This window comes from Cetorhinus maximus, unplaced genomic scaffold (genome assembly GCF_964194155.1).
Source record: "Cetorhinus maximus unplaced genomic scaffold, sCetMax3.hap1.1 HAP1_SCAFFOLD_1336, whole genome shotgun sequence".
Taxonomy (NCBI): Eukaryota; Metazoa; Chordata; class Chondrichthyes; order Lamniformes; family Cetorhinidae; genus Cetorhinus; species Cetorhinus maximus.
Window position 1 is genome coordinate 29,809 of NW_027597277.1, and position 20,863 is coordinate 50,671.

The 20,863-nt window shown below is 42.0% G+C and overlaps 1 protein-coding gene across 1 annotated transcript in view; it reads right to left on the reverse strand.

Annotated features, from left to right (window-relative positions):
* Positions 1 to 11,990: 11,990 nt before the first annotated feature.
* LOC144676069 (putative histone deacetylase 1-B) overlaps positions 11,991 to 20,863 on the reverse strand; it is a 39,136-nt gene continuing 30,263 nt past the window's right edge. The window contains exons 10-13 of the mRNA XM_078536582.1: positions 19,084 to 19,214; positions 17,270 to 17,419; positions 14,058 to 14,115; positions 11,991 to 12,700 (exon numbers count right to left, since the gene is read on the reverse strand). Of these exons, the coding sequence (XP_078392708.1) occupies positions 12,664 to 12,700; positions 14,058 to 14,115; positions 17,270 to 17,419; positions 19,084 to 19,214 (376 nt within the window). The 3' untranslated portion in view covers positions 11,991 to 12,663. The remainder of the gene's footprint in view (positions 12,701 to 14,057; positions 14,116 to 17,269; positions 17,420 to 19,083; positions 19,215 to 20,863) is intronic.

The following is a 20,863-nucleotide window of genomic DNA, read 5'->3' on the forward strand; positions in this document are numbered from 1 at the left end:
AATCATTCAGTGCTGCCTTGGATTGTAGTTATTGTGTACTTCCTTGTCACCAATAAACCTGTCCTTTCAAAAAGGAGCTCTTGCATAAAGAAAATTTCTATAGCACTTATTTCGTGACCATAGGATATCCCAAAGTGTTTTATTGCCGATGAAGTACTCTTTTTAAATGTAGTCACTGCTGTGTGGAAAGATGACAGTCCATTTAACATGGCAGTTCTGCAAAGAGTAATAAGATAGAGATAACCTGAGGGCAACTGAGGCCTTGATTTAATATCCCAACTGGAAGACTCTGGACTGCAGCATTCCTTCAGTACTGCACTAAAGTGTCAGCCTGGATTATGTATTAAAGTCCTGGAGTAGGACTCGAATCCTCAGCCTTCTAATTCACAGGCGAGAGTGTTACCATATAACAGTGCGAGACCCATTGGAGCTAATCCAAGTGATTGAATTGGCAAAACCAATAAAGGCAACAACAAACTGCACAGGAGCTTTCTATTTGTCTTGCAAAGATTATCTTTGTAAGTCTGCATGTGACAGGAGAACCACTATAGGACAATCGAACCGCTTGCTGTGGAGATGTTTTCATAGGCACTGGGCATCCTCATACTTGGTCCAATTAACTCCTCTTCATGTGTGAGCATGAACAGCAAGTGTAGGGAGCTCAGGCATCACTGGCGAGGCCCAACCTCTACACGTGCAGGGCTCAGAATAGAAAAAGAAACCCTGCTTTCTTTCTTTCCCCACCCTCTAGGACATTCAGACCATCTGTATCATTCTCGCTCCAATGCCAGCTAACATTTTTTTAATATCCTTTTAACCTTGAAGATCCCAAAGTACTTACTATTCAGGGTTTTGGAGAGACATTTGGTGAAAGACACTCATGGTACAGAATTAACCAACAGCAGTCTTCTACACCACCCAGTGATCAGTTAGTGAATGGACAAAGAACTCACTTCACAATGTGCCTGATTCCTGATTATATGCAAAAGTCAGGGAGGGACTAGGGGACAAAAACATTCACATTTGGAGATAGACACATACCCAAAATTGAAAACAATCTGCAAAAAAATGACTTTTAATGCATAAATGCCACATGTTGGGTAAGATTGGCCTCGGGATGAATGTGTATTATACTCCCAGTAGAAACGTGATGCATTGTGGTAGAAAAATGTTCACCATCTCCTCCAGCCGCCCGCAAAGAGGCAGCTCCAGGGAAACCGGGGTGAGAATAGAAAAACCAACCTCTGCTACACATATAAACACAGGATGCACAGCAGAGATTTAAGGTCAGCTTGGGGTCTATTTGTTGAATAGGAAGGAAGGAAGGACTGTGAAAACATGGGAACAAATAAATATAATATAGAGTGCGAGGGTCACATTAACATCACGTTCCCTTTCTTTCTCACATAGATGTTAGATATATTTTTAAAATCCCCTTTAAAGTTTAGTGTGACAAGTGATTGTATGCTTGGGCTAAGCCTCCTGTACAACCAGAGTAGAGTGGCCGGCACTCATCCTGGAACACGCAGCGACTGGAATGTGTGTTAGCATCAGGTAAACATTTAACAGATTTATTAAACTGACATACTAGTTGGAGCTTTTCTTGATGGATAATAAACAGGGCCTTACCGTTTTTTACTGTAATAAGTGCTCATCTTTAGACATGGAACTATTGAAATATTGGGCACTCATAGGAGTCTACATTGAAATATTATTTTAAATGAACTCCAGGGGTTTGAGCAATGCAGCCTCAGCCCGGACTTGTGTAACATTCAGCAACTTCAACACTGTTAAAAGAGCTGTCTTTTTAGAGTAACATAAACAATGGGCCTGAACTTCTGCGGAGTGACAATCAGAGTCGAATTGCCACTCACTCCACTCCTACTTTTTTCCCCGAAACTCTTTCCGACCCTATCTCACCCAACCTTCAGATTCAGGCCCGCTGAGACCCAGGCAGTGCAGCACACCCCCCAGGACCCAGCGCCAAGGGCGGTTCAGTCACATGTAAGGCACGAGCAAACCAGGTAAGTTAAAGATCCGGCCAAGTTGAAATGCCCTCAACAGGGCCACTGAGGAGGTAGGTGGGTAGGATTTTGTGGAAGGGTGTCGGGTCAGGTTGTGCCTGGGGGTGAGGGGGGTGAGGGAGTTGGGGTTGGGTCGGGCCTCTGTGTGTGGGGGGGGTGTTGATGAGAAATGGAATGATGGGCTTTGGGGGGGGTGGGGGGGGGTCCGGCTATGGGGGAATCCCGTGGGGGTTCCAGCTATGGGGGAATCCCGTGGGGGTTCCGGGTATGGGGGAATCCCGTGGGGGTTCCAGGTATGGGGGATTCCCGTGGGGGTGGAGGGGTAGTTGGGGGGTGGGGGGAATCCCGTGGGGGTTCCGGGTATGGGGGAATCCCGTGGGGGTGGAGGGGTAGTTGGGGGGTGGGGGGAATCCCGTGGGCGTTCCGGGTGTGGGGGAATCCCGTGGGGGGGTAGGTGTGGGTCTGTACAATAGTTACCCAGAAGTTAGAAGTGGTTGTAATCCTTCTAATTTTTATCCGGGTAACTATTGCTGTAAGACAATCGGAACCAGCCAAAGTTTGTGATTTAAATCACATTTTCAGATGGTTCCCAGGGCAGGGAAATTGCCCAAAGGAAGTTTGAACTTCCCAGGCAATTGCCGTGCAATCCTTACCTGGGAACGTCCGCAAGGGGTAGTGGGGGTACCCCCCCCAGTAACAATGTCCTGGAGCTCGCAAGTTATGACCCATTGTCATCACAGTATTTAAAGGGAGCATAAAACTCTCCTGGGATCTTGTTCAAAACTTACCCCTGAAACTATCACCAGAACAGACAAGCATTTGCTGTTTGTCTGAGCATGCTATCTCCGCCTGTATTTGTAACTGCACTTCAAAAAGTAACTCATTGGCTGGGAAGCACTTTGGGATGTACTGAAGGTGTGAGACCACACTATATAAATCCAAGTTCATTCTTAATCATCTTCCACAATTCAAATACACTTAAAGTAGGACATTTGAGGTTATAAAAACTTAAAAATTATAATGAATCAAGTTATTATCTAGCTTGGATGATACTGGCACAGCATCTGCAAATCAAACCCGATGCTAATACTTAAATTAGAGCCTTCAAAATGCATCTAACTTGTACATTTTGATTATACTTGACATTAAGGAAACATTGAACAATGGCCTTCCAGCACCATCAAGTGTTCATAAGCGGGATTACAGTGGGTCAATTTCACATTTTGACAGTAGTTCAAAAAAGCGTTTTGAATGAAGGGTGAAATTTTGTACTTCAACCTATCTTTGCTTCTATTGTTTAAAGCCAATTTGTCAATAAATACCTTCATTAAATTAAATATCTCAATCTATGAATTGGTCTACATAACCATCGCTGCACTTCAAACTTATACATTATATATGAAACCCACTGATATATTTGAGACAAGGCACTCCACAAATACTTAAGATAAAAGCAAAAAAACTGCGGATGCTGGAAATCCAAAACAAAAACAAAAATACCTGGAAAAACTCAGCAGGTCTGACAGCATCTGCGGAGAGGAACACAGTTAACGTTTCGAGTCCGTATGACCCTTCAACAGAACTAAGGAAAAATAGAAAAGAGGTGAAATATAAGCTGGTTTAAGGGGGGGTGGGACAGGTAGAGCTGGATAGAGGGCCAGTGATAGGTGGAGATAACCAAAAGATGTCACAGACAAAAGAACAAAGAGGTGTTGAAGCTGGTGATATTATCTAAGGAATGTGATAATAAAGGTACAGATAGCCCTAGTGGGGGTGGGGTGGGGTGGGGGGAAAAGGATCGAAATAGGCTAAAAGACAGAGATAAAACAATGGATACATTTTAAAATAATGGAAATAGGTGGGAAAAGAAAAATCTATATAAATTATTGGAAAAAAGGGGGATCGGAAAGGGGGTGGGGATGGAGGAGAGAGTTCATGATCTGAAGTTGTTGAACTCAATATTCAGTCCGGAAGGCTGTAAAGTGCCTAGTCAGAAGATGAGATGCTGTTCCTCCAGTTTGCGTTGAGCTTCACTAGAACGTTGCAGCAGGCCAAGGACGGACATGTGGGCATGAGAGCAGGGTGGAGTGTTGAAATGGCAAGCGACAGGGAGGTCTGGGTAATGCTTGCAGACAGACCGAAGGTGTTCTGCAAAGCGGTCACCCAGTCTGTGTTTGGTCTCTCCAATGTAGAGGAGACCGCATTGGGAGCAACGAATGCAGTAGACTAAATTGAGGGAAGTGCAAGTGAAATGCTGCTTCACTTGAAAGGAGTGTTTGGGCCCTTGGACGGTGAGGAGAGGGGAAGTAAAGGGGCAGGTGTTGAACCTTCTGCGATTGCATGGGAAGGTGCCGTGGGATGGGGTTGAGGTGTAGGAGTGGACCAGAATGTCCCGGAGGGAACAATCCCTGCAGAATGCCGCCGGGGGGAGGGGGTGAAGGGAAGATGTGTTTGGTGGTGGCATCATGCTGGAATTGGCGGAAATGGCGGAGGATGATCCTTTGAAAGCGGAGGCTGGTGGGGTGATAAGTGAGGACAAGGGGGACCCTATCATGTTTCTGGGAGGGAGAGGAAGGTGTGAGGGTGGATGCGTGGGAGGTGGGCCGGACACGGTTGAGGGCCCTGTCAACCACCGTGGGTGGAAAACCTCGGTTAAGGAAGAAGGAGGACATGTCAGAGGAACTGTTTTTGAAAGTGGCATCATCAGAACAGATGTGACGGAGGCGAAGGAACTGAGAGAATGGGATGGAGTCCTTACAGGAAGCGGGGTGTGAGGAGCTGTAGTCGAGGTAGCTGTGGGAGTCGGTAGGCTTGTAATGGATATTGGTGGACAGTCTATCATCAGAAATTGAGACAGAGAGGTCAAGGAAGGGAAGGGAAGTGTCAGAGATGGACCATGTGAAAATGATGGAGGGGTGGAAATTGGAAGCAAATACTCCACAAATACGTTGCTCAACACCATTTTTTAAAAAAATGCTGCAAAGCCTAACATCCAAAGACATTTGGATTTTGTTCGATATTACAAAATAATTTTGCCTTCAAGAGTTAAGAAGGTTGTGAGTTTAACTTCCACTTGGAAAATTATTTTCAGGGTGTAGGCATGAATGGAAAGGTCAGCACTTACCTGTTGCCCAAAGGTGGTGCTGTCATTTCATGGAGTGACTGTTCTGTCAGGTCACGTCAGAATGTGCTGGTGTGGGACTGGGGTCATATAAGAGCCAGACCAGGTAACCACAGCATGTTTCCTTCCCTAAAGGTTGTTAATGACAATTGAACAGCTGCCTGGTCCTTTTTACCGATATCAGATTGCTCGAGGTGGGATTTTTTTCTTTCTTCATTTATAGGGTGTGGGTGTCGCTGGCTGGGCCAGCATTTATTGCCCATCTCTAGTTGCCCTTGAGAAGGTGGTGGTGAGATGCCTTCTTGAACCGATGCAGTCCATGTGGTGCAGGTACACCCACAGTGCTGTTAGGGAGGGAGTTCCAGGATTCCAGGATTTTGACCCAGTGACAGTGAAGGAACGGCGATATATTTCCAAGTCAGGATGGTGGTGTTCCCATGTGTCTGCTACGCTTGTCCTTCTAGGTGGTAGTGGTCATGGGTTTGGAAGGTGCTGTCGAAGGATCATTTATGAGTTCCTGCAGTGCATCTTGTAGATGGTACACACTGCTGCCACTATTTGTCAGTGGTAGAATGTTTGTGGAAGGGGTGCCAATCAAGTGGGCTTTGTCCTAGATGGTGTCAAGCTTCTTGAATGTTGTGGGAGCTGCACTCATCCAGGCAAGTGGAAAGTATTTAGGCTTGTGCCTTGTAGATGGAGGACAGACTTTGAGGAGTCAGGAGGTAAGTTACCACAGGATTCCTAGCCTCTGACCTGCTCTTGTAGCCACAGTATTTATATGGCTAGTCCAGTTCAGTTTCTGGTCAATGGTAACCTCCAGGATGCTGATAGTGGGGGACTCAGTGATGATAATTCCATTGAATGTCAAGGGACGATGGTTAGTCCCAAGCCTGGATATTGTCCAGGTCTTGCTGCATTTGGACATGGACTGCTTCAGTATCTGAGGAGTCGCGAATGGTGCTGAATATTGTGCAATCACCAGCAAACATCCTCACTTCTGGCCTTATGATGGAAGGAAGGTCATTGATGAAGCTGAAGATACTTGTGCCTAGGACACTACCCTGCAGTGATGTCCTGGAACTGAAATATTTGACCTCCAACAACCACAACCATCTTTTCTGAGCAAGGTATGACTCCAACCAGCAAAGAGTCCCCCCACCCAACCCCTGCAACAATTCCCATCGACTTCAGTTTTGCTAGGGTTCCTTGATGCCACACTGTCAAATATTGCCTTGATGTCAAAGGCAGTCACTCTTACCTCACCTCTGGAATTCAGCTCTTTTGTCCATGTTTGAACCAAGGCTGTAATGAGGTCAGAAGCTGAGTGACCCTGGCAGAACCCAACTGGGCAATAACCTGCCACTGATGCTATGCAAGTACCGTTTGATAGCGCTGTTGTCGACACTGTTGAAAACCATCAAGTGCCACGGTGGCAAGATATCAATATTGATGACTTTAATAGTCAAGCTGCACAGAAAAGAGTTTTTCAGCAACTCTCCTGAGACCAACTCTGGAAAACATTTACCAAATGTGTAAATCATCTTGTAAATCTTCATGTTGCTCACAAAATCTACTCTGGAAAGAGGAGTAAGCTATGGTTTACAGGCCATCGCAAAAAGAAAGTCCACAGGAAGGAGAAACTATAAACCCGAGCTAAACATTCTTGGTGGAACAGCGAATCCTTCAACGAAAGAGGAAGCCTGGGTTGAATTTGAAAAGCATTAAAAAGGGAGATTGGACATGCCAAACATAAATTAAACTGGGCAGGACAGAAAATCCCAGGGCGTTTGAGGTATATTAAATCAAAAAGGATAATACTGAAATGCCAATTCTGCATGTGGGAGATAAAGTTACTACTGGATGACAAGGCACAAGCTGAAGCTCTCAGTATCAGAGTGTCTCTAAGGAAAGAATCAGAGCACTCGAGTCAATCTGTCATCTGAGGGAAGCCTTACAAAAACATGCTTGATGTTATAATAATGTGTTGAGAAATTCCTCCATGACAAAGCCTGTGGTTCAGATGACATCCCAAACCATGCGCTTAAAACTGCAGTGAGTTTGTACCAATGTTAAATATAGCTTTCAACAATCTATAAACACAGGAGAATTACCGACCAACAGGCTATGAGCTAATGTCTCTCCAATTTACAAGGACCCCCCCTACCAATCCAGCAAAATACTGATCTATTTCGCTCACTAGTGTTTGCTGTAAAATATTAGAAAACATCATTGTCAGCTAACGGGACATATTTTATGGCAGAATATTGTTACTGACGAACAGCATGCATTTTATAAAGCCAGACCAACAGAATCACAACTCATCCTTACCATCCACAATCTGACCTCTCACCGTGACAATCACATCACCACAGATCTAGCTTTTTTAGATTTTTCCAAGGCCGTATACCACACACAAGGGCTACTGGACAAACAAGATCATTTGGAGTCTAAGGAAATACTAAGCAATGGATAAGACAATTTCTTACCCAACAGCAACAGAGTCACAGTGAATGGGGAAGCCTCAAACTGGAAACCAGTCTTAAGCAGGGTGCCTCAAGACGCTGTCCTGGGCCCACATTTGTTTCTCTTTTATAAATGACATCCAGGGTGGAATAGCAAGTCAGATCAGACTCTTTGTAGATGATAAAAACAAAAAACTGCAGATGCTGGAAATCCAAAACAAAAACAGAATTACCTGGAAAAACTCAGCAGGTCTGGCAGCATCGGCAGAGAAGAAAAAAGTTGACGTTTCGAGTCCTCATGACCCTTCAACAGAACTGAGTAATATTAAGAGAGGGGTGAAATATAAGCTGGTTTAAGGTGGGGGGGGGGGGGGGCGGCGGCGTGGGGGAAGAGAAGTGGGGGGCGGTGGTAGTAGGGACAAGCAAGCAGTGATAGGAGCAGATAATCAAAAGATGTCACAGACAAAGGAACAAAGCGGTATTAAAGGTGGCGATATTATCTAAGAATGTGCTAATTAAGAATGGATGGCAGGACACAAGGTACAGCTCTAGTGGGGGTTGGGTGGAAAGACTGACAGGGCATAAAAGGTATAGATTTAAAAATAATGGAAATAGGTGGGAAAAGAAAAATCTATATAAATTATTGGAAAATACAAAAGGAAGGGGGAAGAAACGGAAATGGGGGTGGAGGAGGGAGTTCAAGGTCTAAAGTTGTTGAATTCAATATTCAGCCCGGAAGGCTGTAAAATGCCTAGTCGGAAGATGAGGTGCTGTTCCTCCAGTTTGCGTTGGGCTTCACTGGAACAATGCAGCAAGCCAAGAACAGACATGTGGGCAAGAGAGCAGGGTGGAGTGTTAAAATGGCAAGCGACAGGTAGGTTTGGGTCTTTCTTGCGGACAGACCACAGGTGTTCTGCAAAGCGGTCGCCCAGTTTGCGTTTGGTCTCTCCAATGTAGAGGAAACCGTATTGGGAGCAACAAATGCAGTAGACTAATTTGGGGGAAATGCAAGTGAAAGGCTGCTTCACTTGAAAGGAGTGTTTGGGCCCTTGGACGGTGAGGAGAGAGGACGTGAAGGGGCAGGTGTTGCATCTTTTGCAGCTGCCAGACCTGCTGAGTTTTTCCAGTTAATTCTGTTTTTGTTCTTTGTAGATGATGTTTAGTCTGTAGAGCCATTATTGAAACAGATGGAAACTTCTGGAAGATCTAAATAATCTCAAAATGGGCCAATATATAGGGAATAAGATTCAATATCGAGAAATTATTATGAGAATCAGCAATATTCGATGTCCATCAGTAACCAACTACACAATGCATAATTCCCTCCAAGTTACTAAAGAATGCTGTTACTTCGGAACCCACATGCAAAATAAAGTGGAAAGTACAAAGTCATTAGTAGCTCCTGAGGCATTAAATCCAAGGCTTGGGTTTGGGAAATGGAATTTCCACCGCTCTTCAACTACAGTAAATGAAATGCTGTACCATTGGTTGGACCGCAATTAGAGTGCAGTGGACCCATATACTGCTAAAAAAAATTAGCCTCCTTGAGAAAGCTCAACACCGGGCAACTTGTTTCATTAAAATCAATTACTCGCGAGATTCCACTGTCTCCCAGTTGCTTACATCGCTAGGCTGGCACATACTCCAGAACTGAAAAAAGGCCCAAAAGTTGACATGACTATGAAATTTTGAATGAACGATCAAAATTTTCAATTGAAAAATTCCTAAGCAGTGCATGAAGCCCAAAAGTGACCGAGCTTCAAGAGTTCATAAGCAACAACTCCAACTGTATACACCCCAACATGCTGCCTTTGCTAACTCCTTCCCCATCAACCTTCCCCCACCCCCACCAAGAACAATTAAGGACTGGAACAATCTTCCACAAACCTAAATCCCAATGGCCTCTAAGGATTCACTTAAGGAAAATCTGTTGAACTTTTTAAATTAATGTGACTAATGGCTGCACTCATTGTGCACTCCTGTGAAAATTCAGGACTAAACAAGTACCAGGTTTATATTTCCATACTTTTAAAAACTCAAGTTGTCATGCGGGATTTGAAATCATTTTTCTACAATAATAACCCAGTTTGCTCAATTACCAATGCATTAAGATAATCACATTACCATATAATCTAGACTAACAGTGCAGTCCTGGACTGTTGGAAGGTTCCATATGCAGATTAGAATGTGGAACTTGCTGCCACATAAGGAGACTTGCTATTCTATAATGCCTTTCACAGGCACAAAATGCTTTACAATCAAAGAAGTACTTTTGAAGTCTAGTCACTATTATAATACAAGAAACATAGCAGTCAATTTGTGCACAGTAAGCTCCCACAAACAGCACTATAATGACCAATCTGTTCTTGTGATGTTGATTGAGGGATAAGTATTGGCCAGGGAACCAGGGAGAATTCTCTCGCTCTTCGAAATAGTGCCATGGGATCTTTGTTGTCAACACAAAAGATACAAGGCTAGGATCCAAAGTTAAATTATCCAACCATCATTAAAACAATTAACTGGGCATTTATCTATTTTTTGCTGTTTTTGAAACCTTAAAATGGGCAAATTGACAGCCATGTTTCCTTACAATGGTGACCCTCAGAAACACTAAAGCTGTGAAGTGCTTTGGGATGGGCTGTGGTCACAAAAGCCACTAATTCAATAAAAAGCTCTGAAGAAGAGTCTCACAGACTCAGAACGTTAACTGTTTCTCTCTCCATATACTGCCAGACCTGCTGAGCTTTTCCAGCATTTTGTTTTTATTTCAGATTTCCAGCATGCGCAGTATTTTGCTTTTGCCACTAATTCAAATTCCTCTTCCGAGACATTCCATTTCTCAATTCTAGTAAGAGGCTAAACATCTCCTGTATCTATCCTCTGTGTGCTTCAGGCCCTCTGGGCACCACATTCTCCCACAGAAGGGAGAATCCACCTTCTTGCAGCTTCCTGTTCATTGCCAGGGGATACAAGGATAAGGGATCATTCCTTCACAGCAAGGACATAGATTTTTCAAGGCCTTCTGCTGTGGCAAAAGGGTGCGCTCCACAACTGTGGGAAGACATCTTGGAAATAGCAGTGAAAGTTGCACCAGCTTGCATCTTTTAGAAGAGGTATCCTTCTTAACTGGTAAGCTCAACAGGCATAGGTTCAGGATTGATATACTGCAAGGCCCATCATGCTATCCATGGCCAGTTTATTGCTCAAGGTTCTTGCAGTTAGGACCATATATTGCAGTGTCCCTCTCTGGCCTCAACCCTTCCAACTTTGAGAGGTGCTACATTTGCTCACTCAGTATGGTTTTAAGTTGGTTCTTTCACATTCTGCTGTAGATGGTAGTGGAAGGTCTACATCCACACTCCCTTCTCTTTGGGTTATGTGGAAGCTCATCAAAACGAAGGATGGCAGTGCTGGAGAATGGAACTCTTCCCATTCTATGCACTATCAGCATCAAGCACTCAGGCCAGAGTAATAGCCAGATGCAGAGTAATGCTCTCTATTCTACCCCAATCTCCAGAAAATCCTGAGCTGCACCAGAGTGACTGACATCCTTTGTTTCATACTCTAGCCCTCCTGTCAAAGATAAGATTGCCAATGAATATGAAGTTAGAGGCGGTATTGTTCCATGGAGCCACGCCCTCCAAGAACCGGACTGAAGCTGACATTCTATACGAGGGACATGTTCAGTTTTGCAGTAACCTGACCCAGCTGAACTCCTTGGATGGCTATGAAAGTGTAGGGCAGTGAGATAGAAGGACTAGTCACGTAATGCAGGACATAGTAAAAAGCAATGCATGTTTGTTTTCCGGTGATATCCAAATTCACTTGTCACTGTTTCCAAGGGAAAACTGGCCAGCATAATGAGGAAAGGGGGTAAACTCATTTCATCCCTCTGTGAAAGGAAGGGGAGTGGGGTTGGCGGTAGATGAGTGTGGAGAAAAGATGGTTTGAAGCTGAGGCAATTTGCAAACAATGTGTCAAATATACTTCCTACACCTAGAGAGCCATTAAGGCAGGGCTGTTGTTGCTGCCATGGTGCACAATTTAGAATAGGTGTTCACTACTATTCCAGTCACAACCCCTTACAACATTCATTTCATCAATGTAGACTAGAATGTGGAAACTATTATCCATTTCCCCTCAGCCCCCCTTCCATCATTGATGACACAGCCTTCAGCCACTCCACCCCAAATGCCTCTGCCTTGCCCACCTTCAAAAACCAGACAGAAAACTTCACTTAACTATGCTTTAATTAGCTCCCTAATCCTGGTGTGTTCACTTACCTCATACTCCCATGAAGGTATTTGGTAGCTTAAGGACATAATGTAATCGTCCTACCAAAAAAAATGTACATCAATGCTTACAGAACAGCAGAAGCCACAATTTGACTGAATATTTTAATTAAGTTTTGGTCAAAAAGGTCATGAAGTAAACTTAATTCACACATAGCAAGAATAAAAAAACCCACACACATCTGGCCCATGTTTCAGTTGGGCAATAAGAGTTTTACTATAAAGTTTTTTTAAAAATGGAAAACATTTCATTAAGGAGCCTCTCTAAGTATAAGTCAACTGATTTTACCCAGTTTATAATATATAAAAAAATTAATAGAATATCCATCTCACACATCTGATTACTACTTTTAACAAGGGAGGGTTACATGATTCTCAGTATTTTCACAGAAATACAAATGGTACATTATGGGATAGTAAAAATGGAAGCCAAGTCGTCATTTTCAACAACTTTACAGGGTTGACTTAAGAGTGCTATGTGCTTAGCAAAAAGACTGCCCAAGCAAAGAGTAAAAAAAATGCCATTTGTTTACACTGGAAAATACAGGAAAGGTTTAACAACTCCTTAGTCAACTTCACTTAACAATTTAACTTCTTTTGGATCACAGATTAAACAACTTCCAAGGTCAAAACTGTGTTTACAAATAAATTACATGGTCCATTGTACGTTGTAAAAAAATAAGCATTTCTAGGGTCATCTAATAATGCTACGCTACAGTAACCATGCTGCGAAGAAAATGAAGCCAACGCCTTTCCATCTTGACTTATGCATTGCTTGGTTTTGTCTCCTCCACCTTAATTCTAGAGAGTAAAGCATATCAAATTTGGTGAGTTGCACAAAAATCCATGTTAATATTGTAGCATTAATATTGTACTGGTCCATGCTAACCATGTAATACTGTAAACCAATCAGAATACTGGGAAAAATTCAACTCATCTTCAGCCATGATGGTCCCCATTAATTTCCTACCCTGGGAATTTTACCCAAGTCCACCCAGATCCTGAGGCTTCATGTTTGCTTGCTCCCTCCAACCAAGCCCGTTCCACATGCTTCACCTTTGACTTGGTTTCCTCCCTGCTATCAAGGATTCAAACTGCAGTTCACCACCTGCCCAATCTGGTGCATGTACAGCAACCAATTCCCAGCACTGTGCCAACAGGCTGCTCAACTATGAATCTAGTGGGAGAGTAAACAATGAACATTCAAATGCTATTAAAATAGCAGAACTGTTCATTTCTAAACTATTAAAACGCTCTTGATAAGTCTTGGCTTATTTAGGGCTCTAATATTGCTAAGTTTATCATTTTTTTTCTAGACTGTAGGGTGTTTACATCACAATTTATGGAATTATTCTACTTGGTCCCTTCAAAAGATTTGAACCATAATTGATCAAGCCAATTGGTCCAAGCTAACCACACAACCATTATTGCCTGCATGCTCATCGCCAGCCACTTAAGCAATCCGCACCCAAACTCCCCCAACTCTAAGAGGCCCAGGTCCTGATATTAATACTGCTGCCTCAACAAAGGAAGCAACTTACGACATGGATAATTTCACTGAAAACCAAGAAGTTTGAAATTCAGGATGCACAGCTGCTTAGGGGAACTAAACACTAGATGAAAAAAGTACAAGCAAGAGCCAGAGGAAAGCATGAGAAAATAAGAGAGAGAGAGAAGGGAGACAGTGCATCCAAGGGTGAGGGAGAGCCAGTATATGAGAGCAAGAGATGCAGAGGGTGTATGCATATGATAGGAAAACAAAGACAGTATTGCAGGGAAGTATGTACGTGTAAAAAAAAAAGAGAACACAGAGATCAGTACGTATCTACAGACAGAGTGAGCATGTGCATGCAAGAGGCAGAGCAATTGTCAAACACTTGTGCCTGGCTGTCATGCCCTGTCAGGCATGTGTGCATGTCAGGGCATGAAAAACTGCACTTCAGTAGGAGGGTGGATGTCATACGCAGGAGAAGTAGCACAGGAAAGACAACTTTCACATGAGGAGAAAATTAAACAGAAACATGATTCAGAGAGGAAGACAGAAGACAATAAATAGAATATATGAGCCAGAAAGGGAAACGAGGAGATAATTTTGAGAGCTTTTTTATTTTTACCTTTTAAAACAACTTGTAATACTTTACACATGTAAAAACCATACCCTTTAGTTTCTAATTTCTCTGGAACACCATCTTTGGCCTTTTCTTCCTCTTTCCCATCTAGAAAACAAAAATAATTTCATTATTTAATCTGAAGTTAAAGTGCCAAACATTTCTGATCAAAGTGTTATATAGAATATATAGCACAAACAGTCCATTCAGCTCAACTAGCCTGTGCTATTTATAATCCACACCATTCTTCTGCCATTCTAACTACCTCATCTCAGTCTTTCAGCATATCTTTCTATTCTCCTTTCTCTCATGTACACATCAAGTTTCCTTTTAAAAGTACCCGAGCTCTTTGCCTCAACCGCCTCCAGTGATAGGAGTTTCACATTCTATCTATTCTGAGTAAAGAAATGTCTCCTTATTTCCCGGCTGGATTAATTAATTAATTAATTTTTTTTTTTTTAAAATGGTCTTTGGTTAAATGGATTCCCCACAATTGGAACAATCACTCCACACCCGAAGGAAAAAAACTCAACCTCAATCTTTGCAGATAATAGCGGTATTCTCTCAGTTCAGGTACCATCCTGGTAAATCTCTTTCTGTAATTTTTCTAGTGCTTCTATACCCTTTATAAAGTATATAAGAAACCAGAACTATGCACAGTACTCCAAGCATGGCCTGGCCAGGGTCCATACAAGCCTAATATAACTTCCTTACTTTTGAGTTCTGTACCTCTCAAAATAAATCCCAATGTATTGTTAGCATTTTCTTTGCTGATCTGTGATGCTGCTTTCAACGATGTATCCCTAGATTCCTTTGCTTTCCTATTCCATCCAGCTTATTTTCTAAAGTGTAAGCAAAGCTAATTTTTTCCATCAATATATCCCAGATTCATCTATGTTGAAGTTCAATTGCTACTTAACTGCCCAGTCTGCAAGTTTTTGTCTTGTATTATTTATCAAGTCTTATGCATTAAGTTACATTCAGTGTTAACTATACCCCTGCCAAAGCACCATCCACTCCCCAAAGATTGGCATCATCTGCAAATTTTGACATTGCGCCGCTTATTCCAAAGTTCAAATCATTAATATAAACTATGAACATTTTTCCGGCACTGATATTTGTTTAATATAGCTTCCACCAGTTCACTGCTGATCCAACATGTGTGAAGTTAAGTTTATGACAAAGTAAAATTAAAAGTTGAGTATTTGGGCTTGTCCATTAAGAAACAGGCATTATCAATCTTGATATCTTAAAACTGCTCAACAACCTATACTACTGAATTTCTGAACTTTCATTTATTTTGTTTGTTTCTTTACTCCAAGTTAGCATACTGTCTTACACAAAGAGAGCTCCAGGTACTTCATAAATCTGTCTAACTTACATTTCCAGTATATTATATCCCTACTGCGTTCTAGATTATTGGATTGATCCTCCAGTAACATTATATTTTGTTCTGACTGACTTGTCAGTCAATTTCTTGGAGCATCTGTTGGGAAATAGATTTTATGCCATCACTTTTTTTTGGTATCTACACCCTTTTATTCCCCTGTAGGTATATGAGATGCCCCATGCTCTGCATATCACCAATATGATACATGAGATATCTCGAGTGACTCCTAATTTTTAAAATCTTAAATATGCCTAAAGTAGTACCTTCATAACTCAGTAAACTTTGCTGGCACAACTTTGAATCAAATCATTTGCATATCTCTGCCTTCATTGTTGCACGATCAGACACCTACATGCTTCAGGCACTTATCAGGTTTTTCCTTCACAAATAGAGTGGCAACACTGTATTGCTGATGTTTTATATAATCAAGTGTTGCCTCTAACCAAATGGAGTTGATCAAATCCTATTGCCAAAACTTGTGCATTATTCGGTGACATTGAATCTGACATTGCAGTGCTGGTGCCAGGATCTAGTTATTGAACCATGGAAAATTCACACACACTTTCAGCACAATTGGTGAACTTAAGGTAATCGGAAAAGTCAGCATGGTTTTGTGAAAGATAAATCATGTTTAACCAATTTATTGGAGTTCTTTGGAGTAGTAATATGCGCTGTGGATAAAGAGGAGCCTGTAGATGTACTGTACTTGGATTTCCAGAAGGCATTTGATAAGGTGCCACATCAAAGGTTATTGCGGAACATAAAAGCTCATGATGTAGGGGGTAACATATTAACATGGATAGGAGATTAACTGGCTGGCAGAAAACAGTCTGCATAAATGGGTCTTTTTCTGATTGGCAGGATGTGACGAGTGGAGTCCCACAGGGATCTGTGCCGAGGCCTCAATTTTTCACAATCTATATCAATGACTTAGATGAGGGAAGTAAAGACATGGTAGCTAAATTTGCAGCTGACACAAAGGTAGGAAAGTATGTTGTGAAGAGGACATAAGGGGGTTGCAGATGGATATAGGTAGGTTGAGTGAGTGTGCAAAAATATGGCAGATATAATGTATAATGTGGGAAAATATGAAGTTATTCACTTTGACAGGAAGGGTAAAAATGCAGACTATAACTTAAATACAAAACGGCTGCAGAATTCTGAGTTGCAGAGGGATCTAGGTGTTCTAGTACATGAGTCACCAAACGTTAGTATGCAGGTACAGCAAGTAATTAAGAAGGCTAATGGAATGCTATCCTTTATTATGAGAGGAATTGAACAAAAAAAGTAAAGGTGTTATGCTTTAGTTAAACAGGGCATTGGTGAGACATCTCAAATAGTGTGCGCAGTTTTGGTCTTAAGGGTGTAAATGCATTGGTGGTGGTTTACTAGATTGATACCTGGAATGAGTGGGTTGTCTTATGAGAAAAGGTTGGACAGACTGGGCTTGTTTGCACGAGTTTGGAAGAGTGAGGGGTGACTTGATTGCAGTATAAAAGATCCTGAACGGTATTGACAAGGTGGATGTGAAAGAAAGGATGTTTCCTCTTGTGGGTGAGTCCAGAACTAAGGGGCACTGTTTTAAAATTAGGGGTCGCCCTTTTAGCACAGAGATGAGGAGAAAATTTTTCTCTGAGGCCTGTGCGACTTTAGAACACTCTGCTTCAGAAGGCAGTGTCATTGAAGATTTTTAAGGCGGGGGTAGGTAGATTCTTGTTAGGCAAGGGAATCAAAGGTTATTGGAAGTAGATGGGAATGTGGAGTTCGAAACACATGCAGATCAGCCATGATCGTAATGAATGGTGCAGTAGGCTCAAGGGGCTGAATGGCCTACTTCTACTCCCTATTTCATGTGTATAAACTGTCACCAACCTGTTTTCTTCTCTTCTCCCTCTTTTTCTTCTTCCACTTTGGCACGCTTTAGTTTCTTGTAATTTGCGGTGTTTCGTCGGCCTCCTTCTCCTTCATCTTCAGAATCCGAGAACTCTTCATCGCACGCTATTCTCTTGTCTGAAGCACGGACTGTTGAGAAAGAAAGCTAAGTGTAAGTAGATGTTTAAAAGCATGGTTTTGATTTGCAGGTGGTAGTTTGTTTTAGACATTCCTAGCAAGTCGTTTAGGCTTCTCTAAATATTCCACCGCCACCCACTCTCCCAACCTGACCCCAGATTCAGGTGCTGAGTGATCTGCTTCGGAGTTAACGTGTGATGTCTGGAAAGTGCCTGAAGTAACTGGATGCTGCTTAGCCTGAAATCAGGAGATTCAGAAACAAAGACAGCACGATAATTCCTTATTTCCCCCCTCCCATTTTTCTCTTCGATATTCAAAACGCTTCAAGGTATTCACAAGACCAGCAAATGCTTATATCCCTTAAATACTTGCTCCAAATTTTCAGAATGTTTTTCTTTTACAAAATGAACATTTCTGTACAATTTACTATCCTGACTCCAGGTTTCTTCCCCTTGCCCATTTTCTTCCTTATTCTGAAGACAATGGTGGTCCCCCAATAATCACGTACCCTGGGAATTTTATCCAAGTCCACCCAAGTGCTGAGGCTTCATATTTGCTTGCTCCCTCCAATAAAGCCCGACTTTGCAGGCTTGGCTTGCTACAAGCACCAATAACATTCTTAACTTCGTCCAACTGACTTGTCTTCATTTTAGACATTGCAGTAGGGAACAGAACAGAGCATTGAGCAGCAGAGACTCTGACCTCTCTCCCCTAGCGCAACTGTATTGGTACACAAAGTGTCATCCCACTGCAGCTTCTGAAATGCATTAGCCTAACACAGATCAAAGATAAAATATTGAACCCATCTCATTGGTACCGCTTTGTATTATACTGAGCCGACAGGTTGTCCACTGATCCACTGGGAAGATATTTTGATTTTACAACAAAAAATACAACCAGGTAGCTCTCTTTTAATAAACATAGGTATCAAAATAGGCTCCCAATGAATTATAATTTATAAAAATCTATGTTCCATTTCTTGAGTGTATTATTTTTCTCTAAAAAATACCATTTCGAGAGGCACTGCTTCTCATCAAAATTGTGCAAAGAAGCTCCCCTACTGTTCAGTGAGTTTGCAAGTACCTATCCACACTCCTGAAACTATTCTCTGGGATAATCTGCTTTTGAATGCCAATTGCATGGGGCAGCATGTACTGATTCACAAAGATTTCCTGTAATTTTATATCTAAAACGCCCTCTGATAGGGTCTACAATAAATGTGGTGGTCATGTTTCTTGCCTAATGGCAGATTATAGCCCATAAAAGCAGTTTATTGGTACGAAGCCTGATTTCAGGAAGCCGTCTTAATTTCCCCAGTCAGGTCTATCCATTGTTGTGAGCAATACAGAACAGGCAAGTTTAACCCATAGTCAATGTTGAATTAACCGATCAACATTTCGCAATGCGCTACAATTAATGAAAAACCCTACCAATTCTAGTTGCTATTCAGAAGCACCTGAAGAGTGTGTGTCCATCATATGAGGAAATGATTAGGCTCAACTGCAATAGATCTCGTACAAATGCATACACAGAGATCTCTCCGGGTAGCTTGGGTTACAGCCATGCTTCGACAGAACTCAGCTATTGGCAGCTATCCCAAAACTAGAAGTAATAAAATGTTCCTAAATCCTAAATTTATAACGTGAAGTTTCAACGCAAACACCATGAGAACTCACTCGAAATGCGTTTGTCTGCATCTTCCTCCTCCTCATCCCCACTATCTTCTGGAACCGCATCTTCTGGGATAGCTTGCATCTGAACGCCTGGTGCATGGGGCAGCATCCGCAGGTTTTCAAACAAACGCTGCCTGTGAATTTACACCCAATAGTTATTTTTCTGTGGGACACAGTGAAAACCAATTGAGCTTAAGAAAAGACGCAAATAATTTTCTCAAGGATGTACATCACCAGAATAAAACATCGTTTGAGGGAAGATTAGGACTATGGTTGAAAGCCTTAGCAGAATCAAACTAGCTTGTGTATTGTTAATATTCTGGCTTTTCTTTTTATCTTCACTATCATTCAATTATGAAACAATTCAAAGACACCTCCAAGCTATATCATACAGCAAAACAGCCCATCTGTTTTTAATTAGGAATTTGAATGACCATCATCTCTACATTACAAAGTGAGCCATAGCACTTTTTTAACCATTTAACTATGCTCATTTAATATATTGCACTGCAACCTAAGCTGAAAGAGCAGATATCCCTCCCATTGAGTTCAGACATTGGTATAATCAACTGGGCACAGCTCTCTGTGCCAATGTCATTCCAATCAGATCTGCAGTATGATAAGCCTCAATTTTCTGAAGGAAAATCCACAAAATCATCAACTTTTAGCTGGATGAGTGTAACCAGGAGTGAAGTCTCCAAGAGGATGAGGGCACAAGACATTCAGAGTGAATATTTCCAGCTGTCAGTTATGAAGAATCAACTCACCTGAACCCAAACCAGCAAGAGTTACATCTGGGTAACAAAATTTAATTTAATAATAGATAATATTTCTGCTTTTTCCTTTTAATGTCCAATAGGTGGCCAGATTTACTGTTTTAGTTCCTGCTTGGCTAAGTTGCCAAAGGTACTTGTCCACATGTCACAGTACAAACAAAACTAGTTTTAAACTATCAGTAAAACTCCAGGGATATTGGGGGTCATATTACAACGTTCCTTTTGTCCACAGCCAACTGCTGCCCACAACTTCCTCTCCCACCCCCTCCACTCATCTCCAACAAGTCAAATTCATGGATTTCTTCGTTATTAAAAGGAGACCATCGATCAGCTGCACTCATCACCTTGTCCAAGACAAACCTTCTCCAATGGTCCCCCTTCCCATGTACCCACATCTTTCTCCAAACACAAACTCCTGCTGCCGACCAGAATGGCATCAGGGAAAGTCATGCATGAGTTCTCAGTCTACACTGCGGCCACTGGTGCATGTGCAACTGCTTCTGAAGCCTTTTTGGTCAGCGGCAGGAATCTGGAATGAGTTTAAAACATTCAGTTTGCACAACAGAGATTTTAAATCCTTGCAGTGGGTCCCACTGATCAACCCAGGCTAACATGGAAACGGAGGTGAAAGCACTCCTTAGGCTCCATCCAGTGTTTTAAGGCTATGTGCAGGGGGCTTCTACAAAGCCTGAGCAGCTCAAATGGTATTTATGGGACTCAATCCCAGGGTCATCGCTTCAAGTCCCACATTGGGTAAGAATTATTTCTTAAATTTGAGTCAAAACTTTTTTTCTTGATTTTTTTTTTAACCAAAGAAGTGTCCTTAAACTAAATATTACAATCAATTCTGCACATTGGTAGTTGAGAATCTAATTTACTGAATTGTCAGAATTCAGTTGCTAAATGAAAAGTGGACTAGACACAAGAACTTGCAATTGGTTAAGGACTGCATAACCTAAAAATGGGTAAATTGAACGTTATTGTTAGTCTGATTCAAACCAACTTGT